A 23,450-nucleotide genomic window follows, 5' to 3' on the forward strand; every position below is an offset into this window, starting at 1 on the left:
TTTAGGATGGACTGATTGGATCTCCTTGCTGTCCAAGGGACTCTCAAGAGTCTTCTCCAACACCACAGTTCAAAAGCATTAATTCTTCAGCACTCAGCTTTCTTTATAGTCCAACTCTCACTTCCATACACGACTACTGGAAAAAAAATAGCCTTGACTAGATGGAGCTTTGTTGGCAAAGTAATGTTTCTGCTTTTTAATATGCTGTCTAAGTTGGTCATAACTTTTCTTCCAAGGAGCAAGCGTCTTTTAATTTCATGGCTACAGTCACCATCTGCAGTGGTTTTGGAGTCCAAGAAAATAAAGTCTGTCACTGTTTCCCCATCTATTTGCCATTAAGTGATGGGACCAGATGCCATGATCTTAGTTTTCTGAATGTTGAGTTTTAAGCCAACTTTTCCACTCTTTTCTTTCACTTTCATCAATAGGCTCTTTAGTTCCTCTTCACTTTCTGCCATAAGGGTGGTGTCATCTGCATATCTGAGGTTATTGATATTTCTCCCGGCAATCTTAATTCCAGCTTGTGCTTCATCCAGCCCAGCGTTTCTCATGGTGTATTCTGCATATAAGTTAAATAGGCAGGGTGACAATATACAGCCTTGATGTTCTCCTTTCCTTATTTGGAGCCAGTCTGTGTTCCACGCCCAGTTCTAACTGTTGCTTCTTGACCTACATACAGATTTCTCAGGAGGCAGATCAGGTAGTCTGGTATTCCTATCTCTTTAAAATTTTCCACAGTTTGTGGTTATCCACACAGTCAAAGGCTTTGGCATAGTCAATAAGCAGAAACAGATGTTTTTCTGGAACTCTCTTGCTTTCTCAATAATCCAACAGATGTTGGCAATTTGATCTCTGGTTCCTCTGCCTTTTCTAAAACCAGTTTGAACATCTGGAAGTTCACGGTTCACATACTGTTGAAGCCTGGCTTGGAGGATTTTGAGCATTACTTTGCTAGTGTGTGAAATGAGTGCAATTGTGCGGTAGTTTGAGCATTTTTTGGCATCGCCTTTCTTTGGGATTGGAATGAAAACTGACCTTTTCCAGTCCTGTAGCCACTGCCGAGTTTTCCAAAAATATACTGGGTTCACCAAAAAGTTCATCAGGGTTTTTCTGTAACATCTTGGTCAATCCAAACAAAGCTACAGTAATCAAAACAATATGGCACAAGTGACACTCATACAGGTCAATGGAACTGAACAGAGAGCCTATAAATAAATCCAGTTACAGTTAACTGAGGTGCCAAGGAGACCAAGAATACATGGGAAATGGATAGCCCCTTAAGTAAACAGTGTTGGGAAAATCACCACATAAAAAGAATGAAACTGGACCCCTATCTTATACCTTACACAGAAATCAATTCAAAATAGATTTAAGGCTTAAATATTAGACCTGAAACAATAAAACTCCTGGAAGAAAATACGGGAAAAAAGCTTCCATACATTAACCTTTTGCAATCATTTCTTAGATATGATACCAAAAGCACAGGCAACAAAAGTAAAAATAGACAAATGAGATTACATCAAACCAAAAGCTTTAGCACTGTAAAGGAAACAATGAAGTGAAAAAGCAAACTACAGAATATGAGAAAATATCTGCAACCAATATATCTGGTAAGAGGTCAAGGAACCCTCACAATTTGATTGCAAAAAAACAAACAACCTGATTTAAAAATGGGCAAAGGAACTGAACAGACATTTCTCCAAAGAAGATATAAAAATGGCTAAGAGGTACATGAAAAAGTGCTCAACATCACTAATTATCAGGGAAATGTAAATCAAAAGTACAATGAGATATCCTCTCACACCTGTCAGAATGACTATTATCAAAAAGACAAGCAGTAACAAGCGCTGATGATGATGTGGAGAAAACAGAACCCTTCTGCACTGCTGGTGGAACTGTCAATTGGTGCAGCCACTATAGAAAACTATGGAGGTTCCTCAAGAAATTAAAAATAGAGATACTTTATGATCCAGCAATCCCAGTTCTGTGTACATACCCAAAGGAACTGAAACCAGGGTCTCGAAGAGACTTCTGCATTCTCATGTTCCTTGCAGTATTATTCACAATAGCCAAGAGGCAAAAGCAATTTAAATATTTAATGATGGATGAATGAATAAACAAGATGTAGTATAAACATACACATGGAATTTTATTCAGCTTTAAGAAAGAAATTCCACTATTTGCAACAATGTGAATGAATCTGATGGACACTATCCTAAATGAAATAAGCTAAACACAGAAGAAACACTACATGGTATCACTTATATGTGGAATCTAAAATAGATAAAACTCTTAGAAGCAGAAAAGAATGGTGGGTGCCAGGGGCCGGGCTAAGGAGAAAATGAGGAGGCATTAGAATCCACCTGCAATGTAGGAGACCCTGGTTTAATTTCTGGGTCGGGAAGATCTCCTGGAGAAGGGAGAGGCTCCTCACTCCAGTATTCTTGGGCTTCCCTGATGGCTCAGTCAGTAAAGAACTTGTCTGCCATGCAGGAGACCTGGATTGGGAAAATCCCTGAGAGGAGGGCATGGCAACCATATATTATATGGCAATCCAGTATTCTTGCCTGGAGAATCCCCAGAGACAGAAGAGCCTGGTGGGCTACAGTCCACGGGGTCACAAAGAGTCAGACACGACTGAGCAACTAAGCACAGCACTGCCAAGTGACACAAAGTTTCAGTTATACAAGATAAGTAAGTCCTAGAGATCTATTGTACAGCATAGTGCTGTAGTTGATAATACTGTACTACACTTTTAAAAATTTGCTAAGAGGGTAGATCTTAAGGTAAGTGTTCTTACCACCGAAAATTTTTTTAAAAATAAAGAGGGAAGGACACCTTTGGAGGTGATGAATATGTTTACGGTATCCATTATGGTAATAGTTTAATCAGTGTATACTTATCTCCAAACTCATCCAGTTGTACAGAAAAAATATGCACAGCTTTGTATGTCAATCATACCTCAAAGGTGGTTTAAAAATAACTTCTCTATTCATATTGTAAAAAGAGGTATAGATTTGGTAACTGTAATTACCCCTCTTCTCCTTCAATCTGACTATCTATGGACTTGTTTTCAGTACACATGCAGTTTCTGTTATTTAAAAGCACAAAAATTTGTATTAACAATATTTACATTTCAGAACCATACATATCTTAAAATATTTTGTCCTTGATATTTCCTCAAAATCTTTCTGCCTTCATTACTTTCCACTCATTCTTTAATTTACTGTAATCAGGTTTTGTCCTTCAGTGATTATCCTGAAAATGTGTTTCTGAATATTAGCAATGGCATCCCGTAAGATCTAGCAGCTTTATCTCAGTCTCATTTTTCTCTTTATAAAGTTGTTTACCACCCAGGAGTCAATCTTGAAATTCTCTCTGCCTTGGCTTTTGTAGCACTGTTATATTGTGGTCTTTCTAATTCACTGACTAATTGGTCTTTTTCACTGACTGCTGTTCTCTATCCACCATCAAATGTGTGTCTTCCCAAATTTCCCCCCAGTGGCCTCCCCCAACCTCTTCTACAAGTTTCTTCTTTGGTAATTTCATCCACTACTTGCATAGCTTCAATTATCACCTTTACCTAAGAGGCAACCAAATCTCTAACTTTAACCCTATTTTCTCTCTAAATTTCTGGTACCAAATTTCCAAATGCTTGTTGGATATATCCACCTCAATTTCTGCCAACATTCCAAATTAAATATACATTTAAAAATTATCTCCCTGACTTCCTACAAATCAAGACAAAACTGACCTTAGAAGAAAACATAGATATCTCTTCATGACTATGGATTAGGGAATGGTTTCTAAGATATGACACTAAAAGTACAAATAACTGAGGAATAGATAAACTGAACTCTACAAAATTAAAATGTTGGCCCTTCACAAGCAACCATGAAGAAAGTGAAGCAAACACTAGAATGGGAGAAAAATATATGTAATTTATGTATCTGATAAGGGACTTACATCTAGGATATATAAAGTTTTACAACTCAATAATAAGAAAGACAAATATTCATGTCAATGTATGGCAAAAACTACTACAATATTGTAAAGTAATTAGCCCCCAACTAAAATAAATAAATAAATAAATAAAAAAGACAAATAACCCAATTAAGAATCAGTAAAGGATTTGAACAGACATTTCTCCAAGTTGTTGTTCAGTCGCTAAGTCATATCCAACTCTTTGTGATCCTATGGACTGCAGCACACCAGGCTCCCCTGTCCTTCACTACCTCCCAGAGTTTACAGTCACAGGCACATGAAAATATGTTCAATCTCATCATTATGGAGACACAACTCTAAACCACAATGAGATCCTACTTCATACTCTCTAGGATGGCTACAATCAAAAAGGCTAACAATAACAAGTGCTGGTGAGAATGAAAATAAATTGGAACCCTCAAGTACTGCTGATGTGAATGCAAAATGGTACACTCATACTGGAAAACAGTTTGGCAGTTCCTCAAATGGTTAAACACAGAAGTATGATCCAGCAATTCCACTCCAAGGAATACACCCATGAGAAGTGTCCACACAAAAACCTATACACAGATGTCCACAGCAGCATTATTCACAGCAGTCAAAAAGTCAAAACAACCCAAACGTCTATCAACTGATAAATAATTAAACAAAATGTGGTCTAGCCACCGACTGCATTATTATTCAGTCAAAAAAAAGGAAGTACTAATAAATGCTACCAGGAGTCTCCAATCCCTGTTAGGAACCAGGCTACACAAGAGGAGGTGAGCAGTGGGCAAGTGAGCAAAAGTTCCATCTGTATTTACAGTCACTTCCCATCGCTCCCACTACCACCTGAGTTCTGTCTCTCATCATATCAGCAGGGGCATTCAGTTCTCATGGGAGCTGTGAACTGGGCGTGTGAGGGATCTAGATTTTGAGTTCCTTATGAGCATCTAATGCCTGAGGATCTGAGGTAGAGGTGAGGTGGTGAGGCTAGCTAGCTCTGGGGAGCGGCTGCAAATACAGATTATCACTAGTGAAGAGGTCTGACTGCATAGAGACCATGATAAACCATGGTCTTATGGACTCGTATCAAAACCCTATCAGTGAGTGACAAGTGACAACTGCATAATTATTTCATTATATATTACAATGTGATAGTAATAGAAAGAAAATGCACAATAAACATAATGTGCTTGAATCATCATGAAACCAGTCCATGCCCGTAGAAGAACAGTCTTCCAGGAAACCCAGTCTCTGGTGCCAAAAAGATTGGGGACCACTCACACTACACACTACAACATGGATGAATGCTGAAAATGTAAGGTGTACTATCTGAAAGAACCTAGACAGAAAAGGCCATTTAAGAGTCCATTTATATGAAATGTCCAGAGAAGGAAAACCAGAGAGACAAAAAGTCAAGTGAAACAGATAGAAAGGCCACCTCAGGCTGGTGGGATGGGAGTGTTTGAGAAATATGAGAAATGTCTGCTAATGGATGGGTAAGAGTTGGGGAGCAAATGGGGAATTACTGCTTATCAGTTCAGGTTTGCTTTGGGGGGTGACAAAAATGTTCTAAAGTTGATTGTGAAGATGACAGCACAATTCTGAATATTCTAAGAAACGCTGAAATACACACTTTAAATGGGTGAACTGTATAGTATGTGAATTGCCTCAAAGCTAGTATTAAAAACAAGAAAAAACTGAAAACTGAAATGTTACTTCCTCTTCTGTTACTTACTTACTCAGTAATAGCTTCCTTTAATAGCTTCCCTTCTTTCTAAATGCAGTTAACAATTCAAATTAATTTTATCTCCAAAACTTTTTCTGCATTATCTTTTTAAGAAAAATTTAAATTGAAGTATAGTTGATTTACAACATTGTGTTACTTTCTGATATACAACAAAGTGACTCAGTTTTATACATATATATTCTTTTTCAGATTCTTCTCCATTATAGTTTATTATAAGATATTGAATATAGTTCCCTGTACCATACAGTAGAATCTTACTGTTTATGAACAGTGTTCCATATTCTAAAGTCTCAACCTCTAACTTCTTTCCTGGATTACTGCAAATTTTAACACATCTCTTTTGAGGCACCAACTCATAAGATTCAGAATCTGACCGATCTATCTTATGCCACTAATATGTAACTTATGTTTCTAAATAAAATTTCCTAATGCATAGCGCTGGCCTAATCACTCAGTTCACTCACACATCCACACCCACACCTTTCTGCTTTGTATTAAGCAGAGGGAATTAAAGAAAAAAATCTGGTAAGTAATCTCTTAGAGCTCCATCTGAATGTGAAAATATAGAAATAAATGACTTCAATACAATTTAATAATAAAGATAAATAAGAGGCTAAGTCCTTGGGCCATGAAGAGAGGAAAGTGGATGGGGAATTATGAAATAAGACATAAAATAGGAAGTAGTAAGTCTGTGGTGACATGTGAACAGAAACAAAGCACGAGGAGCAATTCTTACTTAAAAGGTGGACAAAGCAGGAGAAGGCAGCCAATAGAAAGCATGAGCACATGCAAAGATTATAGACAATCTAACATATCAGAACTGCAAGCAGAGAAACTGGGTAGAAGAATAGGATGCAGAGGGAGGAAGAGCAGGACAAGGTTGAAGGGACAGGCGAAGGTCAAATCAAGACCACACTTAAAAAAATGAGACTGTTAGCTAGACCTCAAGGAACTACTCAAGAATTTCAAGTAAAGGTGCTGCTGCTGCTTCTGCTGCTGCTAAGTCGCGTCAGTCGTGTTCGACTCTGTGCGACCCCATAGATGGCAGCCCACCAGGCTCCCCCGTCCCTGGGATTTTCCAGGCAAGAGTACTGAAGTGGGTCGCCAGTGCCTTCTCCGAAGTAAAGGTGAGATACAATCAAATATGAATTTTTAAAGTCACAGGACTGATGACTGTAGAGAATGTAGGGAAGCAAGAAAACCACCTGTGAGGCTGAATCAGAGAGTTAAAAATCTGAACAAACAAAGCTTTTATTTTAAAGGAGAACAGAAATCCAAGTTTTTATATGAATAAAAACAGAAATACATGTTTATGTGAATTCTCCTGATTTTTAAATAGCAATTCAAATTCTCTGTTATCCAAGCAAAACAGGCTACAGGCCGAATTCAGACCACAAATCTCATGTATGCAGTTTCTGAGACAGTGGCTTTCAATAATCCAAGTAATAAGCCTGATCTAACTATTTTATGTCAAATTTGGAACAAATTTTAAGATATAGCCAGAACAGACAGAAAGATTATCCAAGAAACAAAAGCAAAAAACCTAAAAAATGGATTTTTGTCTATATAAAATTAACAATGCCTGTTCAATTACAAAAAAAGTTTGTTAATGGGAATGAAATGTTTGCAACCCATATAACTACTAAAGGATGAGTGCCCAGACGTATAATTGCTACGAAATCAATAAGAGTTAAAAAATAGCAAATAGAAAAATAGGCAAAAGAAACTTACTGGAAATAAGAGTGACCTATAAACATATATAAATATACTCATTTTCACTAGTTATGAGCGATGTGTCAATTCAGGCAACAATGAAAACCATTTTTCATGGGTCAGTTCACCATGTTTTAAGTTTAATTATACCATGTCAGCAATCACGTACAGAAGTAGGTATCCTCCTAAAACACTAGCAGGAAGCATAATGCCGCTATGAATGACAATCTGACTTTGTTTAAAAATGTAAAGGTATGTATCCTACGATCCAGAATTTCCTTTCTAATGTCAATAAATAGGTATTTTCTCACAAATACACAAAGAGGCATGTTTGAAAATGTTGACTGTTTTTTATAGTAACAAATGCAAACTACCTCAATGTGTACTAAAGGAGAAATGTCAAACAATACAGTATGACCATTCAGTGAAATTCTATATGACAGTTAAAAAGAGTAAGGTTGATATGTCTACTCCAGTATGAATATATTTGAATATATTATTGTCTTATTATTCACTAAAAGGAGTGAACTGCAGAAAAATACCTAAAATAAAACTATTTTCTGGACTTCCCTGGTGGGCCAGTGGTTAAGAATCTGCCTCTCAATGAAAGGAACATGGGTTCGATCCCCCATTTGGGAAGATTCCACATGCTGCGGAGCAACTAAGCCCATGCATCACAACTACTGAAGCCTATGCACCCTAGAGCTTGTGTTATGCAGCAAGAGAAGTCACTACAATGAGAAGCCCACACACCGCAATGAAGAGGAGCCTCTACTCGCCACAACTACAGAAAGCCTGAGCATAGCAACAAAGACCCAGCGAAGCCAAACATAAATTGACTAATTAATGATTTTTTAAAAAAACTATTTTTAAATACATAAAACTACCTCTTTCCTCATGCCACATACAAAGATCAATTCTAGGCAGACTTTTAACGTAAATGTGAAAAATAAAAGAATGAAAGTTTAGAGCACAATGTAAGAAAATATCTTTCTAACAATGTGTTAGGAAAAAGAATTTTATATGGAAGTCCAGACACTATAAAACTCATCGAGGAAAATCTAGGCAGAACACTAGATGATATAAATTGCATCAAGATCCTTTATGACCCACATCCTAGAGTAATGAAAATAAAAACAAAAATAAGCAAATGGAACCTAATTAAACTTAAAAGCTTTTGCACAGCAAAGGAAATCATAAACGAGATGAAGAGACAACCCTCAGAATAGGAGAAAATGTTTGCAAATAAAGCAATTGACGGATTAACACCTAAAAGTAAACCCCTAAAAATAATCAGCTCATGCAGCTCAATATCCAAAGGGGAAAAAAAAAAAAAAATCAATCAAAAAAAGGGCAGAAGACCTGAACCGACATTTCTCCAAAGACGACATACAGATGGCCAACAAATACATGAAAACATGTTCAACATCCCTAATTATTAGAAAAATGCAAACCAAAACAAAATGAGGTTATCACCTCACCAATCAGAATGGCCACCATTGAAAAAATCTACAAATAGTAAATGCTGAAGAGTGCGTGGAGAAAAGGGAATCCTCTTGCACTGTTGGTAAGAATGTAAACTGATACAACCACTATGGGAAAAAATATGGAGGTTCATTAAGAAACTGAGAATGAAACTCCCATATGACCCAGCAATCCCACTACTGAGCATATACCCTGAGAAAACCATAATTTAAAGAGACACATGTACCCATGTTCACTGCAGCACTGTTTGCAACAGCCAGAACATGGAAGGGATTTAAACGTCCATCAGCAGATGAATGGATAAAGAAGATGTGGGATACAGATACATATACACACACACAATAGAATATTACTCAGTTACAGAAAGGAATGAAATTGGGTCTTTTGTAGTCATGTGGATGAACCTAGGATCTGTCATACAGAGTGAAGTAAGAAAGAGAGAAACAAACATTGTTTATTAACGTATATATACAGAATCTAGAAAAATGGTAGTGTTAAACCTATCTTCAGGGCAAGAACACAGACAGACACAGAGAATGGACTTATTCACACAGAAGGGGTAAGGAGAAGGTGGGACGAATTGAGAGAGTAACAGTGACATAGATACACTCCATGTGTAAAACAGCTAGTGGGAAGCTGCTGCATAGCACAGAGAGCTCAGCTTAGCGCTCTATGGTGATCTAGAAGGGTGGGAATCGGGAGGGAGGTTCAAGAGGGAGGGGATATATGTACAAATATAGTAGATTCATGCAACTGTACAGCAGAAACTAACACAACATTGTAAAGCAATTATACTCCAAATTTTAAAAAATTAAATTCGAAAAAAATTTAAACAGTACACAAAAGATATAATCCATATGGTAAAATATTGATATATTGGGCTACATTCAAATGAAGAATTTCTGATGATCAAAGAGACACTTTTAAATCTATGAAAGTCTCATATCAAGAATGTATAAGGAACTCCTACAACACTCCTATACTAGTGGGAAGTGTTTATCAGCACAAATACTTTGGAAAACTGGCAAGACCACTGAAGCTGAACATACACATAAACTGTGGTTCCCCAAGTCCTCTCCTGAGTGTAATGAGACAGAAATGCATGCATGTATACATCAAAGACTCGTACAAGAATTTTCACAGCAGCACTTTTTGTATTAATAAAAATTGCAAGCAAGCTAAGTGATTACACTTGAGAAGGGGGATTTCTGGTATAACGGAAATGTTCTGTATCTAGACCTGAGTGGTAGATGCATGAGTATTTAGCTGTGGACTTCTGTGTGTGCTTGTGTACAGGTTTGTAATGCTCAATAAAAATAATTTAAAATATATACACATACATACAATTTTAGAAGACAAACCAGAAAATTTGAACTGATGGTATATTAATATATTAAAGAATTCTTGTTAATATTTTAGGAGAAGCAAGTCATTAGGTGTGATAATGATTTTTTTATGTTTATGTTTTTAACAGTCCATAGCATAGCATATCTTAGAGAAGCTTACTATTTATAGTGAAAGGATATTTCATCTGAGATTTTCTTTAAAATAATCTCTGGGCGAGTGATGGGAGGGGCACAAGGAGGTATAGCTGAATAAGACAATGAATTTATAATTGTTGAAGCTAGGAGTTAATATAATAGCTGTTGAATCTAGGGGTGACTATATGGAGGAGCTTCATTTTATAATTCCCTCTACCTTTGGAAATTTTCCATAATGCTAACTTTAAAAATATAAACATCCAAAATAATACTCTGCTTGCTGTTTAGTCGCTCAGTAGTGTCCAACTCTCTGTGACCCCATGGACTGCAGCCCACCAGGCTCCTCTGCCCCATGGGATTTCCCAGGCAAGAATGCTGGAGTGGGTTGCCATTTCCTTATACACTATTATATGTACATACTATATATATAAAATACATACTATGGGCTTCCTTGTTGGCTCAGATGGTAAAGAATCTGCCTGCAATGTGGGAGACCTGGGTTCAATCCCTGAGTTGGGAAGATCACCTGGAGAAGGGAACAGCTACCAACTCAGTATTCTGGCCTGGAGAATTCCTTGGACAGAGGAGCCTGGCAGGTTACAAACCATGGGGTCACAAAGAGTCAGATATGACTGAGCAACTTTCACTTTTACTACATACTATATGTAAAATATACACATATGTGTTCTTTTTAAAAAAAATATGTATGTGCATGTAAATTCACTGCAATAGGTCTGGAAGGACAGGCTACACCATGCTAGCAACAGTGATTAATTTGGGGGCAGCAAATGGGATGAGTAACGTTTGTAATGTTTATCTTTTCTCCAAGGAGAGTTTATTCATATACAATGAGTAAAATGAAAAGCTAATTTAAATTAAAAATAAAAGTAGGCTTTTAAAAATTAGCATACATAAAATTCTTATTTCTCAGCTTACTGTCACTTTTTAAAAGGTAATGTTGAACAATTTTTTTTTTTTAACTCAAGTAAAAGTTTAAGACCTAATGAGACTCAAGAAAGTAGTTTGAAAACCTCTGAATCTCTGGTGCAGTCATCAGATATCCTTCATGCATTACATCGAAGACAAAAACTCGGCCTCTACACAACACTGCAAGGTGACTTGGGGAATGTCCTTCACTCTCTGGGGGAAAAAAAAAAGAAAACACAAGACTCAAATCTTGAAAGCAAGAGTAAAGCTGTGTATTTATATCCAACAGAAAAAAATCATTCCTCAATATTTTCTTTATCATATATTCATCAAATATGTCATGTGAATAAAAACACTTTAATAAGGTAATAAAATTTCAGTTAATGTCATAAATACATGTTCTTGAAACCTCTCTATGTAAAACATCTAGATTTTCATGTTTCAAATTCTGTATATTTTAAGAATCATATAAATTCCATACTACTACAGGGCTTTCTAGTTTTATTTATGGATAGGCTGGGAGGGGGAAAGGGTTGCAGAGAAGTCCAGGAGGAGAGTTATTTGAGTTAAGTTTCTTTGGGGGATTACTTTACTGTTGATTGATCATCAGATTATTAAACTGCAATAATATCTAGCTAGAATTTCTCAGTAAAATATTTTTCTGTAAAATAAGGGTACTTTATGCTTGAGTGGCAAGGAGAAAGAATTTTGCCCAATTTGTAGTGTTACCTAAGACTCTGATAACACCTGGTAAGCCACTGACAACTGATTGTATGACTCATTTGGCACACCTTAATTACCCAGGAACTATTTGTTTTTGAGATCTGTAAATAACAGAATATTCTGACTTAGTCCCATTTTTCGAGTACTAGGCTCTGACAAGGATCTTCCTATACGATCTCTGCCTCCTCCCTCTCAAAAAAGGAAGGAAGAAATTTAGGAAAGATATACTGCCATTAGAAGTAAACTTATTGGTTGATATGTACAAGGAAATGTGCTAAATGTTATGTTCTACACATGTTATCTCATGATATCTACTCATTAGCTATGAGGAAGAACTATTTCCTGAAAGCACTATTATTTTTCCTCGTATATCCTCTTTCCTTGGAGCTGGGGTATGTGTTTTCTGTGTCCCTCATGGCTATTTCCAAACCATTTCTTCCCCTTCACAAACCTCCATATCCTTTTACATTTACCGTCACTACCTTTTATTGTCCTCTACTACTTAAAATTTGGGGCTGTAAAAAGGAAATAAACCTGAGGCCAAGTTAATACTTGGGGAGAGGAGGACAGAGGGCGCTACCTAAGGATGAGCATCAGAGGGGATATCTGAGCAGAGACCAAAGTAAAGCAAAAGAGCTAACACAGAAGTATGTGCAGGAAGAGAGCTTTAGGCAAAGGAAACAGCAAGTGCAAAGGCATTAGGGCAAAATGAGCTGGTCTGCTTAAAGGGAGAAAAAGGTCAGTGCAGCTGCAGCAGAGAGAAATGAGTAGAATGGCAGAAAAAATTGGGGCCACATCCTATGGGCCTTAGAAAGGGCTTGCAATTTAGAAAATGATGGAAAAGAAGCCAATGGAAGGTTTTAAGCAGGACAGTAATAATGTCATCTAATTAATACTTTACAAAGGGCATTCCAGCTGCCATATGAAGAAGGGATTATAAGCGGGAAGAGAATATATAGCAGGATCAGTTAGGAGGTAACTGAAGTGGTCCAGGTGAGACCAACCAGAGAGAAGATCGTGGCTTTGACTAGGGTGTGACACTGAAAGAAAGCAAGAGGTCAGTTTTTTCTTTTTAAGATGGGAGATATTACAAATCTGTGCAACCCAATAAAGAGGGAAAATTGTTAATGCAGCACAGAGAGAAAGATAATGCAAAAGCAAGGCCCTTGATTAAACAAGAGGTTTATTCCTTCTTGACTCAGAGCTCCATCCCTTCATCTTTTAAATATATACATTTTAAATTGTTTTGGCTGTGCTACACAGTTTGCAGGGTCCTTAGTTCCCTGACCAGGGATTAGACCTGGACTCCAGCAGTAACAGTGCTGAGTCCTAACCACTGGATCAGCAGGGAATCCCTTCCATTCCTCCATCTTTTACGCCATCAAGGGAGGATCATAACTTCCTCATGCTTCTACCCTCTGGCTCTCTCCGCTTTCTCTTTCTTCACTTATAAGAACTCTAAGAGATTACTCTGGGCCCAGGTGAATAATCCAGGATAATCTCCCTATCTCAGGCTCAACTGACTAGCAAATTTAATTTCATTCGCAACCTAATTCCCCTTTACCATTTAAGGTAACACATTCAGTAGGTTCCAAGGATTAGGAAGTGGACATCTCTGGAGATCATTTAGTCTACCTGCCAGATAGGTTAGCAACTTTGATGATAAAAACATTACATTTGTTGAGAAGTAAAGGAGTTCATGCTGCTGCTAAGTCACTTCAGTCGTGTCCGATTCTGTGTGACCCCATAGATGGCAGCCCACCAGGCTCCCCCCATCCCTGGGATTCTCCAGGCAAGAACACTGGAGTGGGTTGCCATTTCCTTCTCCAATGCATGAAAGTGAAAAGTGAAAGTGAAGTCGCTCAGTCGTTTCTGACTCTTAGAGTTGTGAAGAGAAAGTGGAGGTCAGAGTAAGATGCCTACAACTGCACTGTTAGAGATGAGAGAGTTTTTTATTATAAGCAAGTCTGGGGCATGGCCATGGTAGTGGTGGCTGCTTGAGAAGGAGTACAGATTCCTAGACGAAGGAAAGAAAGGAAAAGAGAAGCCATGGGTCATCCACACATGGAGGCTGAAGTCATCAAGGATGTGACTGAGGTAGTAATGGAGAGACAGACAGTGAGACTGGTGCTAAACCAATGAATGAATGAAGGAAAATGATCAAAAAGGACATCACTGGGACAATGACAAGCAGGGGTGACATAGCCTGCTAGCATTTTTTTTTCAAAAGCTCAAACTGTAAGGTAAAAGACAAAATGGAAAGCGCAGTGGGAAATAAAGACACCAACATCTTCTACTCGCCTTTTAGTAACAAAGTATAAGAGAAAAACAAAGTCTCCATTTGAGATGGTCACAGCAAAAGTCTAAAAAAATAACCAGGTTTCAGAAACAGCAGCTTTCAAAAGGAAAGGGGAGCTTTCAGAGAAAAGGAGGAGGAGATAATGGATTTTGCTGGCCATGGGTTCCATGAAGTACAGCAGAAGAGTTTAGGGAAGTAGTGGAAGGTGGGTCACAGCAGTGAGAAACTTGGGTCAAATTAGGTTTGAAAATCCATGAATCCAGATGACAAGGGATGACATTCAAAGTCTGAACTTCTTGGGCAAAATGAGGTGAACAGGATGAAAAGCAAAACTGAATTAGCCTTAACTGTCACTTAAGGGGTAAGTAATCTGGGTCAGAAGATCCCCTAGAGGAGGGAATGGCAACCCACTCCAATATTCTTGTCTGGAGAATCCCATGGACAGAGGAGCTTGGAGGGCTACAGTCCACGGGATCACAGAGAGTCAGACATGACTGAAGCAACTTAGCATGCACACAAAAACCAGCAAAAACCTCAAACCAGGCCTAATTATTGCTTCCTTACTGAGACTAGCCTCTTAGCTGCAGTGGCTAGATGCTGTTATCCCCATCAACACATAATTTCTTCCATTTTCTCCTTAACCAGAGTAGATTCCATACCGAACATCATAATTTCTCCCTTGCAAAAATCCTTCACTCCCTCTTCCACTGCTGCTGCTTAAGAAAAAATACAATATACCATATAGTCTAAGTTTAAACTCACAAACACACATTTCAACACTGTTTAGGTACCCTACGTTTGCACAGAATGTGTGCTTCTCCCATTTTCCAAAACGACCATTTCAAACTATCAAATGATACAATGTAAGCATTAGGTTTGTATTGAACTATGTAAGACACACTTTCAAAAAATCCATTCCCATAAATTATTTCCAGCTAAATCACTATGGCTGAAAGATAAAGTTCACAGAAAGCCTAGCCTTTCTATAACTAGTCCAAATCAAAATCCAATGAAACTAGTCAAAATCCAGTAAGAAATATTGTTCAAAATAGTATGTTGCATAACATCATGGGAATTCCCTGTCAGCTCAGTGGTTAGGACCTGACACTTTCGCTGCTGTGGGCCTGGGTTCTGTCCCTAGTCAGGGAACTTGGATCCCGTAAAGCACGTGGCACAGCCAAAACAAGAGTACATTCCACAGCATCACAGAAAAACCGCAGCAAAACTACCTAAATCCTGGGGCTTCCCTGGTTGACTCAGTAGCAAAGAATCCATCTGCCAAAGTAGGGGACACGGGATCAATCCCTGGTCCAGGAAGATCCCACATGCTGAGGAACAATTACATCCATATGCTGCAACTATTATTGAAGCCCCCACTTGCCACAACTAGAGAAACCTGCTTGCAGCAAGACATCCAGAACAGCCATAAATCAAATAAATAAATCTTAGAGAAAAAAAAAACAACAAATATCCAAATCCCAATGTTCTCACCAGAAAAAGTACATATGTTTTCTACTTACCAGTCCTAAAATAATTAATAATTGAATCTCTAGTAATTCCGGGAATCTTGCAGGTGGAAAACAGCATTCGGAATTGACTCATATCTAGAGGAGTATTTCCAACTTTTTCAACAGCTAACTTTTCTCTATTAAAACAAACAAACAAACAAACAAAAGTATATTGGCCAAGAAATCATTATAAAACTTTTAAACCAAGCAGTCACACCTATAGTATTCATCCCCAAATGAGTAAATTAAGCTTCTCAACATTTTGCCACCAGAGACTTTGGGTAAACATGTAACTGAATTGACATAACTATCCTTACTTTCTTAATAGCTGCCAGTAGTTCAAGTTATGCCAAAGACTTATACTTCCTCTTTCCAATTGTGTGCCTTCCTTTGGAGGCCAGTAGTGTTCAATATGGCTTGCAGGACCCGCAAAGTTGACATTCAGTTGTGATGGTATACGAACATCCAGGTAGGCAACATTCAGCCACCACTCTTCCAGCTAAAAGAAATTAAGAACATCAGCCTAATGCTATTGATAGTATCAATACCTGAAGGTGTAACTGCTGGGGAGGAAAAAAAGTTCTATTTGTTCTTTTTTTCTTTAATTACTCTTCAACACTTAAAAACATGTTTCATTTTAAACCATTACAAATAGTAAAAATGCTATTGTGATCATTTCTTTCTTTTGGAATTATGGAATCTGAATTAAGTACTATTCAAGTTTAACTACATTATCAAAAATGTGAAACAAGAAAGCACTGAAAGAAACATCTTCAGACAGAGCATATTAAAATCACCAATATCCAACAAAGCACTCTAGGTGTGTTTTCTCAGAGTACCTGTTCACAACTGCAATTGAATTTTATGTGTAAGTAAGTGGATCTCGTCAAGTTACCTGGAGCTCTTTTTGAAGCATTTGATGTTATAAACTATAGTCAGTCATTTGGAAAAATATAAGTGAAAAGGATACAGGCAGAACAATGACTCCTTTAACCTTTACCCTAATTTAAAGTCACTGAAGGCTCAAAATTGAGAAAAAAGGAATCTAGACATATAAACTTGTATTACTCCACCACAGGTATCTAAAGGACAATAAAAGGTCAACTTGCTTTTTATTTCTAAAACTAAATGATAGTTACAAACATTATTTCTAGACTAAGGCGGTATCTTAAACTACGAAAACTCATCCTACAGAAGTAGAGTAGTTAAGATGAAAAATCAAAGAAGATTCCTTGTGAAAAATTACTGAGGTCTTTATACCAATGTCTCCTCAATCTATCCAACTGAAACACAGAATACTCATAACCATTCTTCACTCCCGTTTTCTAATGGCCCTTTTCTCCTATGCACTGTATAAATATTTGCACACCATCAATGTGATATCTATTTTAGTATTTTAGGCTTTTTTTTTTAGGCTATGATTATCTGGACAAAATGTTTTTCTCAAACATGGTCTAAAGATGACCTGCATCAGAACTGTGTAGGGTAGTTAAAGAAGGATATCTGGGCCCCCATTCCAGAGATACTGAATCAGAATCACTGGTCCCAGGAATTCTGCATTTTACCAAGTTCCCCCACATAATAAGAGGAACCCACACACAATACTTAAAACTCCCCAGAGTTAAACAATTCACTCATTCTTTTGGATGATAAAGACAACAGTAACTGTAAGGATTCTACAGTAATAATATTCTACAGTATATTCTACAGTAATAATTTAAAAATGAAAGCTAGATACACATTTACTTTTCATTAAGTATCAATATTCTAATAAATACAATAACATAAATACCCAGTTTCTTTTTTCTTTTGCCCTTTGAAGTAATTTCTGCTGCAATTTTTCTCCAATACCATTTTGAAATTTCCGGACAATTGCTTCAGTATTCTTATATTCTTCCTCGTTTGCAAATGGCTTTACTATAAAAGGAAAAAATATGCATTAAAGTATTTAGACATCAAGTACCACAAACTCACCTCAATTATTATTACTTACATAAATCTTGACTCAGTTATATAAAACACTTATGTATATATTAGAACAGTCTACTAAATTAGAGTTTATAACATGAAAATGGCTGAAAAGCAATAATGCAAAATACTGCAAAAAATAAAACAGTGGATACTATGTAGTCTGATAACTGTTTCTCCCAAAATTATTTTAACATCATTCTAGACAATGACACACAGGACTATCCACCTAGTTATTAGTCCAATAGGAAAGTAAATCCTGTTTAAACATTACTGTGAGAAATTAAAGCTTCTTTCCATTAATGTTCAAGCAAAGCCTTAAACACTATGAATGTAAATACAGTATATATGTAGATTTAAGTGTAAAGCCTTCCCAGAGCAATTTAGGATCGCTTGTGGCCAATAACGATTTTCTTCACGAACACATACACAGAATACAGGGTGCCTAGTCCATGAAAACCAAGTATTCTGAAAATTAAGCTGTAGATGGAAGTAGAAATCCCTTAATTAGAAATCAAGGGACATTAATATCTTCCTTTTGATTTATTTTTGCCTCCTCAAAATCTTAAAGTTAATTTAAATAGCTGCATTCAGAGAGCACAAGTGAATAATCAGAAAGTTTTTTTTAAAAAAGAAACTAGAATTCCTAGATGAAAGTGAGAAAAAAGAAAAAAAAAAATCAGAGGTCTTCCAGTTAAACAAAGGGAACTAAGTTCATAAATGTATCTTCACTTCTAGTAACTCACTAAAACGAGAATTACTAAAAAGGTGTAAGTTTATAAGGACAAAGAACATGAAAGAAGAGAGGATAGCAGAGAGGTTAACATTTTACAAATTAGAAAACATGTGGGGAAATGGTGACTGACCACAGAGTGGATGAAGTATCCATAGCCTAGAGAGTAGAAGGAAGTGGGAGGGAAAGGAGGGTTTGGTGCAAACCCAACAAGCAAGCCAAGTCCAGCAGTGGAACTCTAGGAAGGTTCAAGAATTCAAGACACACAGACTTCCAAAGACAAGGGACAATGTGAGGCTGAAAACAGTATGACTGCTTCAATGCCTGTAAAAGCAGCTGACAACCAGCCCATCCACACTCGACCTTGTGAATCTCCTACACTCCAGAAAGCCAGACAACTTCCTCCCTCCCAACAGCATTAGAAATATGAAGGTTTACCCTTAGGAGAAGTGGTACCAAACAAGCAGAATACATGGATTCCAGCTCACATTTTAAAAAGAGGGTTAACAATGAAAGTGCGCACTAGAACAAGGATCCCTCTTGCCTCTTCCTCCACTCAGCTCTCAAAACGCTAGCCATCAGGCTTCTGCCTTCTCAACAAAAGATGCGAGAATTCTTCTTTGGGGAAAATATCAGTCCAAGAGAAAGGAGTTTTGGCATTTGGATATGTCCCAATAGAAGTTCTAGATCTCTGCCCTATTACCCTTCATGGCTCATTATAAGGCCCACAGGTCACTAAGGTCTACCCACACACTCAGAGCTCCCCCTAAGCTTCTGAGGATCTGACTCAAATGTGAATGACAAAGGATTTCCACATATTAGAGAAAAGCCTTTCATGTAGGAGTCAGACCAAAAAAGGACTGATGATATCAAACATTAAATGGACCAAAAAGGGACAAGTGGGTCAGAAGGTAAAGAATCTGCCTACAATGCAGGAGACCTGGGTTTAATCCCTGGGTCAGGAAGATCTGCTGGAGAAGGGAATGGCAACCCACTCCAATATTCTTGCCTGGAGAACTCCATGGACAGAGAAGCCTGGTAGGCTGCAGGCAATGGAGTTGCAAAGAGTCACACATGACTGACTGACTAACACTTTCACTTTCACTAATAAAATGAAAGGAAAACAACTTTTTAATTAAAAGCTTTGCCCAGAAGAACCAGATCCAAGTAATAGGAGCTGTTCTCAGAAAGACAGTGAAAAAAAGAGAGAAAACAATAAAACAAGTGATACTTTAAAAATTTCTGGGGTGGCATGTGGGGGGGGGCTCAAGAAGGATGGGATATACATATAATTATGACTGATTTGCTTTGTTGTATGGCAGAAACCAACACATTATAAAGCAATTTTCCTCTAATAAAAAAAAAAAAGAATAATTTCCTAGAACTGAAGAAGGTTAAGTTTTTAAACAGAAAGGACCCACTGAATGTTCAGAGAAATAACAAGAATACCTATACATCATGGTACATCACTGAGATATTAAGAATAACAGAGATAAAGAAATGGTTTCCAAACACGTCTAGGGAGTGAAAAACAACAGGTCACATATAAAGGGTCAAAAACCAGAACAGCATCAGGCTTCTCAAGAGGAACAGACAGACAGTCCCTTCAAAACTTAAGAAAAGTCATTTCCAACCCAGAATTCTATACTCAGCCAAACAATCAGGCATGAGTAGCATAAAAACATTCTCTTCTTCCCAGACACCCTTTCCCAAGTAGCCTCTAAAGATGCACTTCAAAGTAAGCAAACAGAAAGAGTAAAACAGAACCAGGAATCAGGGAATCCAACACTGGAGAGAGAGGTGAAGAGAACCACCAGAATGATGGCTACAGAACCTCCAGCCATCTTGAGAAAAGTACACACTAACTCCAATAAGAAGGTAGGGGGCTCCAGGAGGGATGTCTCCTAGAAGAAATGAAACTGAGTGACTATCTTGTGTATTTAAGTGGATTCAGGGATTTTAGGTATAGTGAGATATCTGGACTGAGTTAGTTGTGGATACAAAGCAAAGTAAGCAAATGAAAAATGAGGAAAAACCAAAAAACGCAGCAAAAAGGTAATTACAGTACTGTACACTGAATGGTTCTCTTGTGAATAATTGCATATCCCCAAACCCTCAATGGTCTGGTAACTTACTTTGGGTAAATCCAGATTTAAATCAGGTGAACACTAATTTAATTGCAAATGGTGATTTTGGGCAACAGTGACAAAATTAAGAGGGAAAACGTGATATATTAGATTGCATAAATGTTGAGAAATGAAGGTGGAGGTTAGAGGGGTGTAGGAGAGCTAAGTCTTCATCTTTTTAGGAACTAACATATAATATCTACAACTAAAAAAACCTAAGAAAGAGTTGTATATGAATGTTAGTTTAAATCTGGAAATAACACAAGAAGTAGATATTTGAAAATGCAGTGGGGGAAATGAGACAGAGGACTACCACTTATTGTAAACCTAATAGTACTACCTGGCTTTTTAAACTATGGAAAAATTAACATGAGAGAAAGACAGAAATGTTTTGGACATTTTAAGGATACTTTTAATTATCATGAGCCTAGAGGACAAAACAATTAGATCCTCATCAACTTCTGACAATTTCACAGTTAAGCTGCTAGCAATATTAACATACATTAAAAGATCACAAACATACCTGATTCAAGGTATTTTTTAAATGATTCTTCAAGTGAAGGAACAGGCAGTGATGGAAGGGAATCTTGGTACTGAAATGTCCTTTCTTCAGTTGATTTAGCCAGTTGATTTTCCATGATGCAGTCACAATAGAACACTATAGAAAAAAGCCTTCATGATTAAATCTCGTAAATATTCTTTTAGGTACTAGTTTCAAATCCACTACGTCAATATTTAGGGATCACAGTATATCTAGGACTTGGTTCTAGTCCTTAGGGATTCACAGATTTGTCAAAGAGAGAAAATCAATTAAAAAAAAACAAAAAACGGAGATTCAAATTGCTAGAGGTCAAGGAGTGATCCTCAAGATCACTATATTTTTTTGAGCACTGAATACTGGCCAAGTATTGCAGTAAGTGTGATAAAAAATGTGTCATCTCCTTCATCTTCCTTCTATGAAAAATGGCATTCACTGCCATTTTACATAAGAAGTCAAATCTCAGAGATATAGTAAATTGCCTAAGATCAAAGCAACAACTCAAATACAGATCTGTTTGACCATAATCTTCCTCCCATACCTGATAGTGGGAGAGGGGACTTACAGTAAGTCTAGATGGGTAGGTAGAATGCAGATGTGTAGAAAAGGATAACGGACTAAGAGAAAGAAATTTCAAGAGGAAAATATGAAAAGGCGTGGAAGAGTCATTAAATCATAAACTTACAAAATATTACAGAATGCATAAATCAACAGAATGCATAAGTCATATGATAAGCTGCTGTAACCTAATTGTGCAGTGGTGTGAGGCCTACACAGAATGATCAAGTATCATAAAGCAATCTTGAACATTTTCCAGATGTATTAATTTTCAGAGAAATCAAAGTAACATAAAATGTGAATAGAAAAAGAAATTCCTCAAAGAAGCCTTTAAAATTATAAACTAAAATAGCAGCTGAGAAATCAAGGAACAGTAATATTAAGAATTTCCTGTTCTTTCAAATAGTACTTGTTAAAACTAATGGCAAAGTCAAATAGTATATTCCATTCACAGAAAGTTACAGAATAAAACATTATAAAAAACAACAATGGTGTGGCAGACTGCTTTAAGCCAATATAATTCTCGCCCTTTCTTAACAGAATCCCGAGTCTCAGCTGGGTAGCAGGCCACACAGCTGTATCTCTCCTACTCTCCCTTGGAGCTCGGTATGGTTTTTGAATGTGTATGCTACCTCCAGATCATGCCCCTGTAAGGAACTACAGGTGTTTTCCTCTGCTTTCTCTCCTCTTCATTGCCAAGCAGGAAAGTGCCAACTGGACTAGCACTTTGGACCCATTTATAGGAGCCAGGTATTGAGGCTGTTAGTATCTTCCTACTAGCCCTGGACTCCTTCCTCTAGATGTATAAGAAAAATAAACAAAAAACCACCACCACCACCAACAACAAAAAAACCCTTTTACTTATGCCACTGTAGTTTGCCTTTCTTTGTTAAGGAAGAAGAGCTTAGCCTACACCACTAATATAAACAGATAATCCAAAACTGAGATACAACAAATATCCCAATTCCTCAGCTGTTTCCTATCTAAATGACTGGCTGCACTTCACTGTGACCATCCATAAACCTGGCTTTAGGACTAAAGGAGATGCAGATCTGGGTCCAAACGCCAACTCATCATTTTCTACTCACATGTCCTAGGACAAATAACTATCTGAATTTCTTTATCTGTAGAGAGGATACCCAAATAATCAGAGTCGTCGTTAGGGGTAATTTTTTCCTTAATACCTTCGAAACTGAATTATAAAAATAATCGAGTTTTGAGACAACCACATCATGTTAAGCAGGATTTCTGTGAGTGGCCCTCTTGATTCTGCCCCCTCTAATACCCAGAACCTGTGCATATGAGATTATCACTTCTTGGACTGTGATGGTGTTATTGCAAAATTGATCTTAAAACAGAGGGATTAGCCAGGTGGGCCTAATCTAATCACTTGAGCTCTTAGGAGCAGAAAGCTTTCTCCAAGAGGTGGCAGAAGATGAGTCAGGGAGATTAAAAGCATGAAAAAGGTTGAAGGTGCTGTCTGGCTTTGAAAATGCACATGCTCTCGTGGAACTGAAAGAAGCCCCAGGTGACAGCCAGTAAGGAAATGAGAACCTCGGTCCTGATGGAAATTAATTCTGCATGGAAATTAATTCTACCAACAACCTCAATGAATCTGAAGATCGATTCTCCCTCAGAAAGCCCGGACCAACAAATTCATTTCAGCTTTGTGAGC

General features: G+C 37.4%; 1 protein-coding gene across 8 annotated transcripts in view; it reads right to left on the reverse strand.

Annotated features, from left to right (window-relative positions):
* The window catches only part of CROT (carnitine O-octanoyltransferase), a 51,121-nt gene that overhangs the window by 26,498 nt on the left and 1,173 nt on the right, over window positions 1-23,450 (reverse strand). For all 8 annotated transcript variants that reach the window (XR_014067457.1, XR_014067459.1, XR_014067458.1 and 5 more), the window contains 5 exons: window positions 21,203-21,337; window positions 17,645-17,769; window positions 16,170-16,351; window positions 15,865-15,989; window positions 11,427-11,535 (listed from right to left, as the gene is read on the reverse strand). Coding sequence is in view for 5 of the 8 variants with exons in the window: in XM_081536509.1 (XP_081392635.1) it covers window positions 11,427-11,535; window positions 15,865-15,989; window positions 16,170-16,351; window positions 17,645-17,769; window positions 21,203-21,317 (656 nt within the window). In the remaining 3 variants the exon portion in view is untranslated. The remainder of the gene's footprint in view (window positions 1-11,426; window positions 11,536-15,864; window positions 15,990-16,169; window positions 16,352-17,644; window positions 17,770-21,202; window positions 21,338-23,450) is intronic.

This window comes from Giraffa tippelskirchi, chromosome 10 (assembly GCF_054371585.1).
Source record: "Giraffa tippelskirchi isolate mGirTip1 chromosome 10, T2T-mGirTip1v1.2.pri, whole genome shotgun sequence".
Taxonomy (NCBI): Eukaryota; Metazoa; Chordata; class Mammalia; order Artiodactyla; family Giraffidae; genus Giraffa; species Giraffa tippelskirchi.